General features: G+C 43.6%; 1 protein-coding gene across 2 annotated transcripts; it reads left to right on the top strand.

Moving 5' to 3' along the window:
• Positions 1 to 11,660: 11,660 nt before the first annotated feature.
• Positions 11,661 to 13,646, top strand: LOC135337544 (uncharacterized). 2 transcript variants are annotated; one of them, XM_064533477.1, is made up of 5 exons: positions 11,661 to 11,844; positions 11,897 to 12,047; positions 12,397 to 12,573; positions 12,628 to 12,812; positions 12,861 to 13,645. In XM_064533477.1, exons 2-5 carry the CDS (start codon positions 12,032 to 12,034, stop codon positions 13,302 to 13,304), a joined length of 822 nt encoding a protein of 273 aa, XP_064389547.1. In that variant the 5' UTR covers positions 11,661 to 11,844; positions 11,897 to 12,031; the 3' UTR covers positions 13,305 to 13,645. The 2 variants fall into 2 exon arrangements, with proteins under 2 accessions (XP_064389547.1, XP_064389546.1); XM_064533476.1 differs by lacking the exons at positions 11,661 to 11,844; positions 11,897 to 12,047 and having other exon boundaries at positions 12,061 to 12,573; positions 12,861 to 13,646.
• Positions 13,647 to 18,143: the final 4,497 nt, after the last annotated feature.

Raw genomic sequence — 18,143 nt, 5'->3', positions numbered from 1 at the left:
TGATATGTTGGGCTTTGTGGGCACTTGTCTGTCAGCCTGATATGTTGGGCTTTGTGGGCACTTGTCTGTCAGTCTGATATGTTGGGCTTTGTGGGCACTTGTCTGTCAGTCTGATATGTTGGGCCGTGTGGGCACTATATCTGTTGGACTGGTGGAAGTGCATAAACAGAAGACAATTAATTGATCGCTTAGGTGACTATGGCTAAGGGATCCTTCAGTATATCGAAACTATTCCAAAAGAGAGAGAAATTCTGAAGAATACTGGGATGGCCAGTTGTGAGGAGCATATATAATAGTATCCAAAAATCGCCGCATAAGTTGAACGGAAATATTTCGATTCACGCAAACGCACACACACTCACACACACACGCACCTCACACACACACGCACACACAGTGGGCACACATATACTCACACACTCACTCACACACTCACACAAACGCACACACACACACACGCACACACACACGCAAACGCACACACACACACGCACGCACCTCACACACACACACGCACACACAGGGGGCACACATATACTCACGCGCACACACACACCACACACAGCACACGCACACACACTCACACTCACACCACACACTCACACCGCACACACACTCACACACGCACCACACTCACACACGCACACACAGGGGGCACACATATACTCACACACTCACGCGCGCACACACACACACACACACGCACACGAGGCACGCGTGCACACACGCGGGGCACACATACTCACACACACACACACACACGTACGCGTGCACATGCAAACGCACACACACTCACACACGCACACACAGGGGGCACACATATACTCACACACTCACGCGCACACACACACACACACATACGCACACACACACACGCACACGAGGCACGCGTGCACACACTCACACACACACACACACGCGGGCACACATATACTCACACACACACAGGGGGCACACATATACACATATACTCACACACACGCACACACAGGGGGCACACATATACTCACACACTCACGCGCACACACACACACACGCACGCACACACACGCACGCACACACACACACATACGCACACACACACACGCACACGAGGCACGCGTGCACACACTCACACACACACGCAGGGGCACCCACACACACACACATACGCACACACACACACGCACGCGTGCACACACACACACGCGGGGCACACATATACTCATATACTCACACACTCACACACACACACTCACACGCAGGGGCACACCACACGCGCATGCACACACACGCACCCACACACAGGGGTACACGCACACACAGGGTACACGCACACACACACACACAACACAGGAGGCACACACACGCACACAACACACACACGCACACAACCACACGCACACAGGTGGCACACACACACACACAAGTGGCACACACACACACACAGGTGGCACACACACATGCACACAGGAGGCACACACACACGCACACACAGGGGGCACACACACACGCAGCACACACAACAAAGGGGGCACACACACACGGCCTACAACACACACACACAAACACAAACATAGGATTGTACATAAAGATGATACACCAAATCACATGCGCCTAAACATAATCGTCATGGTACTCATGGTACTAAAAACTGCTAACAAAGGGAAAAGAAAAGAAAGAAATTGACGTTGTCACGTGGGTTACATTTTGCTCTCTTTTACATAACAATTTACATTTTGCTATCTTACATAACAATTTACATTTTGCTATCTTTTACATAACGATTTACATACAATAATTATAAGGTACTTCCTAAACAAAAATATTTGTTTAGCTTTTCAACTGCATGTTTTGTGGTCTATGGTTTGACAGCCACACCCAGACTCCGCATGTATGGGAGTGGTCCCGCCTTTCCTTGAGCAAGTCAGGAAATTAAAGGGACCGAAACTTGTGGACTGGTAATGACGGGTCTGGTGCTCATAATAAAACTCAAATGTGCATTCCGTTTGAGTCAATTTTATGCCGAGGTTCCATCCAACCCAGTTAGCACACACGTACTTGATACGGGCCTGGCTTGCCAGGCGGGTGAGTTCTTTTCCTCGACAGTACCTCGACAGTACCTTGGATCTAACGATCATCCCAGCATGTCAGAGGTCTATGTCGCGTATGTCAGCTGTAAAACCCCAAGAATCTATTGTTAAAATGCACAAAATAATTGATAGTGAGAATAAATCCTAAATAGTATCTGCATTCTGTCCCAATTCATAGGACAACAAATTAAGAAATACAACATAACAAAAAAACTGCTAAGAAAAACCATACAACAACAGTTTATTCAAGGAGGCCATATTCAAGGAGGCCAACCACTCATGTTTCGTCATTCAGGTATCGTCCCATTGCCCATTGACCATCAGACGACATGTCGTCCATAATTCTCACTGCCTCGGCACACAACTTCTGAGTGTGTAGCAGCTGGAGACATATCTACCTCCTTCATGGGTCCATTCCTCTTATACATTTGTACACGAGTCACTCTAATACCCGCCGCCTGAGTGAAAACAATAAAATTATATCAGAGGCACGAGGCACAATATTACACAATATTTATGCTGACACTTTTTATACGGAAGTTTGAACAAGTAGAGGGGTGTGTCGTCGGCTAATGAGCGTGCCCCCCCCCCTTGGCCTAGACCTGGCTGTTCCGGAGTGTACTTGGCAAAATCGATTGCGATCTGCAAAATTCAGATCAAAACGTCAAAACTGCATGCTCAGCAAATCGATCTGCAAAGTAAATCAAAACTGCACTCAGCAAATCGAAACAGCTAATTAATTCTGACAAAAAACATTCAGTGTATTAACTTGACAGTGTATTAACTTGACCAAGAAATTAAATAAATATATCTACAGTGGCAGTGTCCGTAAATTTTTTCCAAGTGAGTGTCATTGATAAACGAAGGGACTCTGATCATCTGAACTCTCGTCCTATACACACAACACTCCTATACACACAACACGATATTTTGTACCGTCCAGAATTATAGCATTCCATGCATCCAAAGCACGAGCTGAGCTTAGTGGATAATGTGACGACAAATGCAGAAAGTGAACGGTTAATGAGAGGAACGTAATGAAATGTAAACACAATAGGTGCATTGATCATCGCAAGATCATTGTAATCAAGATGATAAAACAAATGATACCAGTGAACACATCCCTCAAAAACCCCTCCAAAACCTTGGATACTGCCTCTTCCTGTTCCGCATAATTATGAAGCACATTTTCTCCACCCCTATCACACCGGACCCAAGTTCTTGCATGCATGGCCTGCATATATATATATACACGAAGCACGTCATGTATTTATAATTTTTTATTATATCATGCATGTCGAATGATAATACACAGCAAAAACTGATATGTAAAAATGACGTCATACTGTTACCAAATGTCAAAACGACAATTTAACCAAAAAATCCAACTGTATGTTAATAAATTATGACAATGTGTATGTTCAATGTACGTTCAATGTACATTTCGCTACCGGGTCAAAGTCTGAATACCAAAATGAAGTTCAATTATGCCCATAAATGGTGATGACCACTTTTAGTAAATGACCACTTTTAGTAAGAAAACTGCAAAAAGCGGATACCTCATACCACCCTCAATCCAACGGAATGGTTGAACGTTTTCATCGGCAACTCAAAGCCGCTCTCAAGGCCCAATCTCAACCAACGGCTTGGATGGATACTCATACTTCTAGGTATTCGGACTGCACTGAAAGAAGACATCTCCGCCACCACAGACCACCACACACCACAGACCACCACAGCTGAGATGGTCTATGGGACCACTGCCCGGTGAATTTTTTTCTCCTTCACCAACTCCTTCACCAACTAACTCTCTGCCAGATCCCTCCGAATTTATCAACCAGCTCAAAACACACTTTCGGAATCTACCTACCCGTTCCACCAATAGACACTCTCACATTCCTGACGGACTAGCGTCAGCCACACACGTGTTTGTTCGCCATGATGCTGTTCGGAAACCACTCCAACCACCTTACGACGGACCATTCCGTATTATCAAACGAACTGATAAACGAACTGATAAACATTTCACCCTAGACCTTAACGGTCGCCACACCTTAACGGTCGCCACACCTTAACGGTTGCCACGACACAGTCTCCATCGACCGCCTCAAACCAGCCCACATCGAATATCGATCCTCAACTACCCTCATAAACAATACCAATACGACTACATCCACACCAACCGCTAATTTGAACACTCAGTCTCCGTCTCAAACCCCACCACCCACCACTCGCTCTCCGACATACCTTTCTCATTCCGTGTCCTAATGCACTGGGAGGGGAGTGGTGTAGTGAACACTGGTGTAGTGAACACTTTACTTTATTGTATTAACGATCTTTACCATTATTGATTTCTGTAGTCACCTTTACCAGTTTTTCGTTATTATATCATGTTACGTAATACGCAATAAAATTTAATCACGCAATGCGCTACTACTTATTCATTTCTTTGTAGTCCTACCGCATTGCCTCTTTTTGTGATTCTTACTATTCTTTTGTTAGCCTCTGCACTTAGACGCACACACCCTGTTTCTGTCTCATCATTCACTTCACTTTATGTTTGTGGACAAGAATTTAGAATGAAATATTATTAGTAACTAAACTACTAAAAATTCTAGATCCAACTAATATCTACCATGTACAGTAAGTACCAAACTTATAACTTCTAAAAAGACTCCTAGCAAAGTACTGTACACAACTATCAATGGCTTATTACTATGATTATGCGTACTTTATAGGCTGCTCTTTTTACATAATCAAAGTGATAGAGTTAACATAATAAACTCTTGGCTAATTGCCACTGTTCTTTGTTCTTTAGGACTACACGAGGCTGCATCTGGTGATCAGCCACACCTAGTACCTAGGCACAAAAAAAGGCTAAATAACGCTTCTCAGCACTACAAACTCCTATATACTTACTACAATGAGTATTAGACTGAATCTAAAGAGCCAGTAACAAAGCAGTATTATACACGCACTACTACTTACCGCTTGACAGAAGCAGATCACAGCCAATCCTTCGAGCATCATCTTGTAGATTTTTGACTGGTATATCTTCCTAGCCTAACTTGTACTATCAAAAGTCGAAGCGCTTTCGAGTTACGCACTGTTTTCTACAACTAATAAATTTTGTGCATTTTTTGAAAATTAATGTGGCTGTGGGGGTGTCCCCACAACGTTACGTCATGGCGTATAATCGGTTAATAATTGCTTTGTGCTAGAAGAAGGGTTGGTGCATCCCTTTAACCGTAATTAACAGTGAAGTGAAATGTGTTTCCAGAGCAATAAAATGCCTAGCAACCCAAGGAATAAAATGGTGCAACATGTGTTGCCATAACAACCACGGTTATTACGCTCACCCGTTTTTATCATTTTAAATGCTCGGCCAGCGGTGAGATAAAATCCAAAAATTTGTTTTTATGGATCAGCCTATCATCGGTAGATTATCGGTCCCAAAGGTGCTTCACGAGTAATTGGCAAAGGTGCCAACGTTTCAGCAGTGTAAGATTTTGATGCCTAAATTCGGGATTGGCCAAGGCCACCAACGGTCGGCCAATTAAAAAATGACCAGGTGTCAATACTTGAATACCATCATCATCGTCACACGGAAGACGAGTTAGGGGTCTGCTGTTGAGACATGCTTCTATTTGGGTTAGCACAGTGGTCATTTCCTCAAAGGTGAGTTTAATTGTACCGACAATGCGCCTCAAATGGTTCTTGAGGCTCTTAACGGCTGCTTCCCACAGTCCACCAAAGTGTGGTGCTCTCTCTGGAATAAATTCCCATTTGATTTTTTGGGTAGTACAAAAATCCGACACGAGCTCTGAAGTCTTGGTTTGGCTTAGAAAGTCGTATAATTCCTTGATCTGTCTAGCAGCTCCAACAAAATTTGTGCCATGATCACTCCACCATAAGGGTTGGTTTCCGTCTTAGACAGGCAATAAATAATTCAGATGTCAGATCCGATACGAGTTCGATATGTACGGCTTTAACGGAGAGAGACACGAAAACATAAATGTACGCTTTGATTACCACTGGTTTGCGTACATAGCCGTGTTTTACGTATACTGGCCCAGCGTAGTCTAGTCCAACTCTATCAAACACGGAGTCAGGAGTGACTCGTTCCTTGGGTAACTGCCCCATCAATGGGGATTCAGTTCTCAGAGATGTACGTCGACAAATGACACAGCTACGAGTGATCGATCTGATAGACTTCTTATAGTGCAGTTCAGCTTAAACTTCCAAAATTGTATCTGCACACCCAAAGGATGAATTTCTAAAAAAAGTAGATAGAAATGCTTATCATTGTTACTTATAACCCCATCATTAATTTCATAGCAATTGATTGAGGGGTTCAAGAGTTTTGGAGTTGCCCACAAAAATTTGCAAAATTTTGCAAAAAATGTGTGGGCAGTGACATCATCGATGACGCTATAGCGATGTGTTGCCATGGTAATATAATCTCTTTCTAGTCCCTCTCTGACAGTTTAGAGTATAGTAATGCCTAAAATCTCTAAGAGAAGGAGTCAGAGCAAGGCTGCAAGTGCAAGTAGTGCCAAGAAACGGAAGAAGATTCGCTCACCACCTGCCCCTGCAACTCCAACCTCATCTGAACCAGTTTCACCCTCCACCACTCTCAATGAATCTGTCACTACAACTGAAGCTGAAGCTGAGGCATCAGCTACAACTCCTACACAGAATTCAAGCTCTGAAGATAGTTCTGATGATGATAGTGATGAAGACGATACACGAACAACTGCCGAGATTCTGGAGGACTTCAGTTATGAATGGCTAGTGGATGGCTAGTGGAGCTCGATAGAGATAACAGGCTATCACTAGCCCTTTTTCTATGTAATGTTTTCACAACAAAGATTGGCATGCAGGCAACAGCAGCAGCTGAGCTAACAGCTGAAATTGTTGGGAAGTCTGACAGAAGCGTTAGGCAGTAGAGAACAGACGTAATCAAGAATAAAGGAAGGCTTCCGAAGACCAAACAAGGATGTCATGAGAGAAAGGGTGTGTTGTGGCAAAATGAAGAACTGTCAAAGATGGCGAAGAAGTATGTACAAGAACAATTCTGCCGATGGGTGAACACATTCTTACTTCCAAACCTAACCCTTGAACCAGGTTTCCCTCGGAAGGTGTCTGTATCGACTTATCGAAGATGGTTGCAGGCCATGGGGTTAAAGGTATATTTATTGACGAACACGAACGGCCAGATGTAGTGGAAGCACGCACCGCTTTCTTGAGAAGAATGGTGAAAGTTGGTTTTTTAAACTTGTTGAAAGCCCCTACTGATGAAGCAAGGAACGCGATACCACAAGACATTGAACCACCAATTGCTGAGAAACGTGAGAAAACTGTTTTCATATTTCACGATGAGAGTACCTTTAATGCAAATGACGATCAAAATAATGAAGAAAAAAAGCAGAGGAGCTGGAATTATGGTCTCAGATTTCATCGAGGAAAAGAATGGGTTTTTAGCCTTGAATGATGCGGAATATGAGATTGCCAAAACGAACAATCCTGCCTGCAGAAAATATGCCCGCGAGTTTCTCGAATATGGTGAAAATAAAGAAGGATATTAGATTATGGTTAAATTCTTGGCACAATTGAAACGAGCTGTTGAAATAGCTGATATAAAATATCCAAAGGCTGACGGCTGGAGATGTTGCTGGGTTTTTGACAACAGTAGCTGTCATAATGCCATGGCAGATAACGCATTGAATGTAAACCGCATGAATGTGAATCCTGGTGGAGCACAGAAGATATTGAGAGACACTGTCTACAATGGAAGAAGCCAGATCATGTACACTATAGTAAGAGGACAAAAGGTTGCCAAAGGCATGAAAAGAGTGCTTGAAGAACGTGGATGAAACTTACTCCGTCACAACATGTTAATTTTAAATTTGAAAAGTCTGAAATAGAAAAGCACTTAAGAATGGTCATATTCCCACCTTCCTACCGAAGTTCCACCCTGAACTCAACCCAATCGAGAGGGTGTGGCAAAGCGTTATACACGAGCCCACTGTAACTACTCCATTCAGTCACTTCGACGAAACATACCCTCTGCGTTTGATACCATCACTCAAGATAGCATCGAAAACTACTTTAGAAAAGTTCGGCACTATATGTTTGGATATTTGGAGGATTTGGAGGGTTTGGAGGGTCTTATTCCTGGTACAGAACTTGATGAAAGGCTTAAAAAGTATAAGGATTGGACCGAATGAATAGACCACGCCCACTTTTGAATAACGTAGAACTCATTCCCTGTATGCCTTGCTCCTGTATGCCTTGCTCACATCCATTTATAGTACTGTATATGAAGTGTTGAATTGAATTCTACATGTGTACAGTGATTGACTTGATTCCTTTTATGGGAAGACACCCCAAAAGTGATTTGTTTACACTACACAATAGATTATCAAAATTCATGAGCGTAGAATGGTTGGCAATGGAATGTAAAGCATGCATACAAAATTTGGGTATAAAATTGAACAGGGGAGGAGTTGAATCACTTTGAAGCAAAATCAATTAATCCAGTATTGGTCAAAGGTTAATTGTATTCATGAAAATTGAACCCGTACAAAATGTAGGCCCACCACCTCTTAGCTGGCCTGCAAAGTAGAATTGTGCCCTTAATGAATCATTGCTGAGTTAGATGTAAACTATAAAAAACACCAAATCGGAAGTTAAAGCTGAACTGCACTATACCACCAATAGGCTACTAAGTGATGCAGCAACTAGCAAAGGACCAGCATGTAGCAGACGTATGTGCTCTCTGCGAATGAGCAGTTTGCTGATCGGATGACTTCCGTGAAGGATCACCGGATGCCGTGTGTCATAAGATGACGGTGCATTTTCTTGACGACCGCCCACACAAAGAGATATCAAACGACTAGATTTGAGAAGATGAGCTTTCTTCTTGAGGGCTTGAGGGCTTCAATCTCCGAGCTGAATGACGTAGCCAGTACACCTCTGCTTGTTCCAATTCAATCACGCTGAGGGGGCCAATTTTTGGTGCCAGTTTTTTCACTTTGGCTTGGAAATTGTTCACAAATCTTTTCACCGAAGCGGTGACTCTTGTTAGCCTTGTGAAACTCGAGAATTGGTCACGGGGTATGATCGGATCAGAGATTATTAAGACATGAGAGCAAATTTCTTCAACTTCCTCTGAGGGTTGATTACATGGTAGCATGTAGTTGAGGGGCCATTGCTGGATGCCATAACTAAGCCATTCGGGGCCTTCCCACCACAGCTTGTGCGAGAGCAGTTCTGAAGGTAGGATACCGCGAGAGGCACAGTCTGCTGGGTTCTCAATTCCCTCGACATGATTCCAACGGTTAGACAGGATGAGTTCCACAATGCTCGATACTCGATTGGCTACGTAAGTTAAATCGGCGAGGATTTCCTGACATCCAATTCAAAACTATTGTACTGTCTGTCCAGGCAAAAACGTCCTCTAGAGAAAATTTGAATACCTTTTTACAATGATGGAGAAGTTGTGCAAGTAGTCTTGCTCCACAGAGTTCAAGTCGAGGAATCGTCAGCCTTTTGATAGGGGCAACTTTGGTTTTTGCTATCACAAAAGATGTGTGTATGCGTCAGATAAACTACACCTGCATATGCCCTTTCTGAAGCATCAGAGCATCCATGTAGTTGCTTGAACGCAATCTTGAATTCTTTCGGGAATGTAACAGTGCTAAGATATATCAATATGAAGTACAATACGTACATGTATACAAGCTCACATAAAGACTGTTCATTACTGCTAATTCTATTTTAGCTATACTATACTTACTACTGATATTCTAGCTATACTATACTACTTGCCAGAGTCACACAGTGAGCCCTCTCCTGGTCTTTCACCGTCCTGGTCCATAGCGCTAGCGTCTAGGTCCATGTCATGCATATCCCAGTCCCAGACAGTTCATCAGCGTCTGCTGGTAGCCTTTGGGAGGTATCCTACTATCCCCTCTCCTTCATAGGCACTGTCGTCCTCAAGCTACATCGGGTAAGATGCTAATGAAATTTTAACATAGCAAATGGCTTGGAAATTTCTAGACTAAATTGCACGTGATTCTACAGCTGTGCGTAGTTCGAGCTACTTCCGAATTTCGCGGGCCACGATCGTGGCCTGTGGCCTGTGGCGGTTAAAGGGTTAACCCATCATTCTCGGCCGAGCATCTGTTTGCTTCTTCTGTATGCTGTTTGTTTTTTTTTGTTCTTTCGTTTTTTATTTTTTTCTGGTAAATCCTTGTCGTAAATACACTTAATTAGTATCAGATTTAAATTAAGCGAGCATGAGCTAGTAATAATTATTATTATGAGCAGTGGAACACGCACACACACAGGGCACACAACACAGCTCTGCGCAGTTAAGGCCTGGGTCAGGCACTGATAAGATTAATTTTATTCATTGCCAACATTTTATGTAGATCATGTAGATCATGTAGTGTTAATGAGATTCATAATGTTTATTAATGTTATTCATTGCATGTGACGTCATAAGGTCAATGTATTTGCTTAGCTAGCTGCTAGAACTATTATAGATTATCTTTGGCAACAAATACGGCGGACCTAAAAAAGATAGAGTATATTGTTATGATTATGTTTCCTTGATAGGAAGTAAAAATGTCCAAAACTTTCTTAGCTATGCTAGCTTTTTTAGCTCTGACAGCCCAGCCACTCTAGAGGTAGGCTATTTTGTGTATCTCAAGAATACAATAACTCCTACTCTTCCCATCAAGGATACTAGTACCTAGCTATGAGATGTTCATCTAGCCTTGTTTTTGAAGCTTGATCTTGGCATCTTCAACGCCGTATTTGCACTTCTCTTTCTGAAAGTGCCATGACGTCATCACCATTTATGGGACTAATTAGCATAATTGAATTAAGCTAATTAGTTTTTTGGAAAAAGAAAACATTGAGCTTCATTTTGGATCATTTTGATGCAGCATACACTGTATATTGCAAATAATACAGCAGTATGAACATAGTGTAAATTTTGGTGTTGATATCTGGACCCGGGCCTTAAGTGCGCAGAGAGGGGGTACACACACAGCACACACGTGCGCACGCACACACACACAAACACACACAGGGGGCACACACACGTCCACGTCCACCACCCAACACTAGACCCTCTTACTGGATTTCTCAAACGCCTTCAACGATTTTGATCGTCAATCTCCCCAGTCTATCAGCTTGGGTTGAGTCATGCTACTCTGGTCAACCCCTACTGCACTTTGGCAAAGACACCATACTTGAGGTCTACCGCATTAAGCCCCTCCCTCTCTCTGAACGCGTGGTATCTGGATGACGGCACACTGATCGGACCACCCGAGGCCAGCACTCAAAATCAGATGGTCCCACAGTCGGCCTCCGATGATATCCCTACCAATTGGTCCACCTGCCTACTGTGATTCGGTGCTACAAGCTTGAGATCTTGCCTGGCACTACCCAAACTCCTGCCCCCCAGATCACATCACCCATGCAACTCTTAATTGTATGTACATGTACACGTACACTGTGGTATAATTATGTAATAAATATGATTGTAAATGCCATGTCTTTACAGACTTATATCGTCACAAAAGGACAGCTGCAACGCATGTTCTGGCTGTTATGATTAGTCCTGATGACCGGAGAAGGAAGCCATATGCATTGCCTGTACAGTGTATTCCTTATGTTTCGCTCAGTCATCTTCAAATCAGATCGATAGTGACAAATGTTGCGAAGGCAATGAAAGAGAAAGGAATGAATGTTGTTGGTGAGCTTGAAAAATGTATGTTTATCCGTATCTCACCCTAAAATATTGACAGGTTTTGTGGCTAACGGTGAGTTTAATTCATTGCGAAGTATGGGTTACTCTCGGCCATTGTCAGTGCTCAAGCTAAAATCAAACGCACGGGCAAAATATGCTCAGATGGGGAAAGCAAAGATGATGCGAATGTTGAATGTTGTCTCCTACTTGTGAGTACATATGTTACATACCGTATAGCGCGAAATTTTCGAGGAACTTATATTTCGTGGAATGGCCTCTAAAAGCATTTCGTTGCACAATGTTCGCGGAATGACTGCTTACCGGAAGCCACGCCTTTAAATCTTTGCACGTTATAGTAATTAAAGAACAATTTTCGTGGACTTAATTTTCGTGTAGGATTGCTAACCCACGAAATCCATGAAAATAAGCCCCTCGAAAATTTCACGCTATACAGTACATAATACATAATGCTATACAGTCATGCACATACATGTACATGACTGTATAGTATTATGTATTGTCTTACAGTGTGTACGTGTCTTAGTTTAACCTTTCTAGGCACAAGTACTGGTGATGTTGTAGGAGAGGAACACAACTGCGTTGTCCCGAGGGAGGTGCTTTGTGAGGTGTTACTTCTCAAAAGAAATGGAATGACAATGGAGGATATTGTCAGCCGGCTTAGATGTAGAACTGTGCCATCTGGATACCCTATACATAGCTGGAGAACCTTGTCAGGTATACATGTCTTATCTCATTCTTATATTGTCAGTGATGTTTGTTTATACTTAGATGGTGAAAGTGAGTCACTGGATGATAAACTACGCTCTATTCTTGCTCAAATGGAATTTACGCATGTTGTTCGCTCCTGGGACCAGAAAGGTGTGCCATTTCGCACGTACATATATGTACCGGAAGAACATCCAGAACTTGGCACAGTCTTCCACGAGCGCGAAGATGAAGGACATGTGTACAAGGTAAATAGAAGTTTATTTCTATTCATGCACTTCATTGCTTTTTAATAGAGAATGAGAAATTCGACTCTAATGGGTGGTCCGAAACGGTTCAAGCTGGAGCGCTTCAATGAAGCTGTTTATGATGAGTCAGCAAATCTTACCTACACAGCTTTGATTGGAAGAAGAAAGCAGTCAATTCGTGATGTGGAAAATTTTTTCTCGTCCTCTGTTGCCAATTTCATGAACCGAAAGGGATACACATATGAAGCTCAGTTTGTGACTACTGTACGAAACTGGAGACGTGCATGTGATGAACGTGGCCTCACCCAACTTAAAAGGTGCCAGTTCAACTATGAGCTGCTGAATATGTTGTTGGATGAGCTCATGCCATGGCATAGGACGCAATACGATCTCTCATTGATGGAAGTTAACAGGTATGTGGTAGATACATATGTGACAGGCTCTGGGAAAACCAGACTATTGGAGCAGAATTTAGTATTGAGCTACAGCTAAATTTATGCCTACAGTATAAAATCTCAAATAAAATGTTATTGATGTATAAGTATCTACAGTCCTTCTACTACCTCTCTGTAAAATCTGATGCTCTAAATCCAACTCTTTCCATCGAAAGCTTCGTCCAAAGTTTCGCTATTACCTTATTTTTCCTAATTAAGCAATCTTTGAGAGTCGTTTTTCTCGATACTACATTTTACGGCTTCGAGTTTCCAACGCGCATGACTCGGGTATGAAACTAGGTATGTGAACACTAAGCATATCATTGTGTAGGCGATGCTCTGCTCTATTATTTGGTACATTAATCACACATATTTTAGTCTGCTCCAATAGTCTGGTTTTCCCAGAGCCTGTCACATATACTAGTATTGTAACAGTTATAATGTGTGTTAATGTTCATGTTTCCGTTTCAAATTTAATGACAAAAGAACAATAGCGAAATGAATTGCAATGTCCTTATAATTATGAGTAATTTAACAGATATATAAGAATGAACACAGTATAGTTATGTATAATTATTGGAAGTTCCACTAAATATATACATACTGTAGCTATAGACTAATTATGATTATTTGAAGTTTCATGTACATTGTACGCGTGGATAATCACCTAGTACTAGAAGCCCTCATGACAGCAGTAGACCACTTGCCTTTTTTTGTAACATTCACTCCTGCGAAAAATCCTGGACCTGATCGACTCCAGTCTGTTATGTATTTGATCCACTTGAAAGAAACACTTAAAATCTCCCCTCGGGCCAATACATTACACACCTCGTGAGAAATTTCTTTTACTACATAACCAATTCTTAAGAACTTGCCATCCTTTAGAGTGAGGAAAGCGACAGCATTGGGATCGTAGGGATTGTTGGGTTCACCGTTGGAGCTTTACTTCGACAAAACTATACTCCTCAATCATGTTTCTTGCCCAAACCAGCACTGACTGATAAATCGTCTCCTTGGTGCACCCGATTACCTTAAAGGTGACTGTGTGTCTATCAGTATTATGTGCTTGGTCAGCTTCTACACCAGAAGATGCGTCACTTGGTTCACTGTCGTTATCAGAAAAGTCTTCATTACTGTCAGATGAATGATAATTAAGGTGAACAATCACTTCCCACTCCCAAATTACCAAAACTTGTCCATTCAGTTTCAGCCCATTCAGTTTCAGCCCAGATATTTTTGCTGATTTTTTTAGCTCTTCAACCTAGTCAAATAAAATAATTATAATTAAACATCACCATGAAGTGCATGGTTAACAGTATGAGTATGAGTATGATTAAACCATGCATGGTAACAGTATTACTAAACATACCTCAATCTTACAATACTTCAACATTCTTAAACAAGTCGGTACAACAATAGCAGAGTCGTTTTCTTTAATAAAAGCATCGATATCATTAACAGTCCCTAGGCTGGTAGTACACCTGCAGCGAATATGCCGTAAATTAACTGTAAGAAGGCTGAGTTTCACATCAGTATATTGATACATATTGCCACTCCATACAACATCCATTTCCTCGCTGCATGAATCCTCCTCTTTTGAAGTTGGTGTTAAACTATCATCAGAATCACTTGAACTTTCAGGTCTCAGCTGTTTAAGAATGGGTGTCAGCCTTTTTGCTCTCTTTTTTGGTAGACCACATGTAGATCCACTTGTTGTTGAGTTCTGGTCTCTTGGTATGCTTCTTGAAGCCATAATGATATTGATTAGTGAACAAAGAGGTACTGCCAGTACAGTGCAGTCTAGTCTAGTCGTGGTCTGACTATTAATGATAAGTCTTGTTCAAGTCTTGTTCAGCTCCAACTCCTCTACACTGTATACAGGTTCTTCTTGTATAGTCTCTTCTTAGTATAATTCTGTAGTACTCAGTATAGTATGCTCGAGACCAGGCCGCTCCCTGTCTCGAGGCCATCACAAGGGCACTGATTCATATCTCTGCTTCTGAGCAAAATTGGCGAAAACAAAATTTGACCCCCCCTGAAAAATACCTTTAAAAGCTTGCAGACACCAACAACTAAGGAAGAAGTAGTCTGCAAGAGAAGTTTGTGAAAAATCCAATTAGTGACCTTAATTAGCTAAGGTTAAGTGGTTCCAGCCTCCTCTGGACTGGGACCAGCAATTATTGTTGATTCAGCGAAAACGAAGCTCCGCCCACGATTTTTACTATCAATTGTGCAGTAAAAATGGAGTTTTGCTACTCTAATCTTTAGCTCAAATTCCGGAGCGTCAAACCTTAGTTTAAGTGTTTACTTTTTAGTGCAGTAGTTAGTTCAAAGCTATATGCAGGCACTACCGTTAGCGCCTAACAGTGGGATCAATGAAAAGTAAGTTATTAGCCTTTACATGCAAAATATTAAGCTTAAAAAGTGCTTTATTTAGAAAATCTCATCTTTAGCTGATCCCACTGTTTGGCGCTAACGGTAGTGCCTGCATATAGCTTTGAACTAACTACTGCACTAAAAAGTAAACACTTAAACTAAGGTTTGACGCTCCGGAATTTGAGCTAAAGATTAGAGCAGCAAAACTCCATTTTTACTACACAATTGATAGTAAAAATCGTGGGCGGAGCTTCGTTTTCGCTGAATCAACAATAATTGCTGGTCCCAGTCCTTAATGTACCTGAGTGTGTTAGAAGCAACAACATGGTGCACATTGTGTGTTCCATTGCAAACCGTTGCTGTGTACAGGATCACCAAGGCAATTCCACGGCAATCTCTGCTCTGATTGATTTGTTCTAAGGAATCGATCCCTTCCTCCCACAAAGTCACTAATAATATCTCTTGCTTCTTCTTGTTTCCTATTTCCACTGATAGGCCTTCTTTCACTGGTATAATCTATATTCTGTGCCTGACATTGGCTCTGTCATTGTCCAAATTAAACTTTTACGGTAATTTTTGGAGACAATGCCTCCTTGTCTCCACATCTTGATCTGACAGTTTTTAATTTCTATTGACGAGTCTCCTTCTCGTGACAATTCCTTGAGTTTTTTGTGTTGATGCGAAATAGCATTTTCCCACGCTAAATTGCTACTCCAGAGACGCAGTAGATTACCGCCATGGACCCCATTCAATTCTTGGTGACTTATATCATGCACGCCGTGTTTGTGTGTGTGAGTGTGTGGGGGTGAGTGTGTGGGGGGGGTTTGCGTGGGGGGGGTTTGCACGCCGTGTGTGTGTGTGTGTGGTGTTGTGCGGTGTTGTGCACGCCGTGTTTGTGTATGGTGTGTGTGTGGTGTGCACGCCGTGTTTTGTGTGTGTAGGGGGGGTGTGCACGCAGTGTGTGGTGTGTGTAGGGAAGGGGCCGTGTGGTGGGTGGGTGTGTGTGGTGTGTGCAAGCCGTGTGTGTGTTGTGTGTGTGTGTGTGTGTGTGTGTGGTGTGCACGCCTGTATGTGTGTGTGTGTGTATGTCTTGTGCGTGTGTGTGGTGTGTGCAAGCCGTGTGTGTGTTGTGTGTGTGTATGTGTGTGTGTGTGTGTGTGTGTGTGGGGTGCACGCCGTGTTTGTGTGTGTGTGTAGGGAGGGGGTGGTGTGTTGTGTATGTGGTGTGCACGGTGGTGTGCACGCCGAGTTTGTGTGTGTGTGTGGAGGGGGGTGTGCATGCTGTGTGAGCACGCCGTGTGTGCGTAGGCGTGTGTGCGTAGGGAGGGGCGTGTGCGTGTGTGTGGTGTGTGCAAGCGTTGTGTGTTGTGTGTGTGTATGTGTGTATGTGTGTGGGTGTTTGTGTGTGTGTGTGGAGGGGGGTGTGCACGCCATGTTTGTGTGTGTGTGTGTGGGGTGCACGCCGTGTTTGTGTGTGGGGGGTGCACGCCGTGTGAGGGGGTGGTGTGTTGTGTATGTGGTGTGCACGCCGAGTTTGTGTGTGTGTGTGGAGGGGGGTGTGCATGCTGTGTGAGCACACCGTGTGTGCGTAGGGAGGGGCGTGTGTGTGGTGTGTGCAAGCGTTGTGTGTTGTGTGTGTGTATGTGTGTGGGTGTTTGTGTGTGTGTGGAGGGGGGTGTGCACGCCGTGTGAGGGGGTGGTGTGTTGTGTATGTGGTGTGCACGCCGAGTTTGTGTGTGTGTGTGGAGGGGGGTGTGCATGCTGTGTGAGCACACCGTGTGTGCGTAGGGAGGGGCGTGTGTGTGGTGTGTGCAAGCGTTGTGTGTTGTGTGTATGTGTGTGGGTGTTTGTGTGTGTGTGGAGGGGGGTGTGCACGCCGTGTTTGTGTGTGTGGGGGTTGTGTGTATGGGGGCCGTGTGGTGTGTGTAGGTGTGCACGCCGTGTTTGTGTGTGTGTGTGGAAGGGGGTGTGCACGCTGTGTGTGTGTGGTGTGCACGCCGTGTTTGTGTGCGTGTGGGGGGGTGGTGTGTGTAAGGAGGTGCCGTGTGTAAGGAGGGGCCGTGTGGTGTGTGCAAGCTGTGTGTGTGTGTGTGTGTGGTCTGCCGTGTTTGTGTGTGTTTTGTGTGTGTTGGGTGTGTGTGCAGGCATGTCGTGCGGTGTGTGTAGGGAGGGTGTGTGTGTGGTGTGTTGTGTGTGTGTGTTGAGGTAGTGTGGTGTGTGTGTTTTGTGTGTCTTGGGTGTGTGTGCAGGCATGTCGTGCGGTGTGTGTAAGCGAGGGTGTGTGTGTGGTGTGTTGTGTGTGTGTGTGGAGGTAGTGTGGTGTGCACGCCGTGTTGGGGGGTGGTGCACACCGTGTGTGTGTATGGTGTGTGTGCAGGCCGTGTGGTGTGTGCAAGCTGTGTGTGTGTGTGTGTGTGTGGTGTGCACGCCTGTATGTGTGTGTGGGGTGTGTGTGTGGTGTGTGTAGGGAGGGGCCGTGTGGTGTGTGCGTGTGCGTGTGTGTGCACTGTTGGTTGTGTGG

Source organism: Halichondria panicea, chromosome 6 (assembly GCF_963675165.1).
Source record: "Halichondria panicea chromosome 6, odHalPani1.1, whole genome shotgun sequence".
In the NCBI taxonomy this organism is placed as follows: Eukaryota; Metazoa; Porifera; class Demospongiae; order Suberitida; family Halichondriidae; genus Halichondria; species Halichondria panicea.
Note: the sequence above shows the minus strand (reverse complement) of the source record. Positions and strands in the feature narration are given on the sequence as shown.

What these genes read in the sequence shown, in the direction of transcription:
- LOC135337544 (XM_064533476.1), top strand. Translation starts at nt 12,351, where the DNA reads ATGTATTGTCTTACAGTGTGTACGTGTCTTAGTTTAACCTTTCTAGGC. An exon ending in TAGCTGGAGAACCTTGTCAG is followed by an intron (nt 12,574 to 12,627) that starts GTATACATGTCT and finishes GTTTATACTTAG; the next exon opens with ATGGTGAAAGTGAGTCACTG. An exon ending in ATGAAGGACATGTGTACAAG is followed by an intron (nt 12,813 to 12,860) that starts GTAAATAGAAGT and finishes GCTTTTTAATAG; the next exon opens with AGAATGAGAAATTCGACTCT.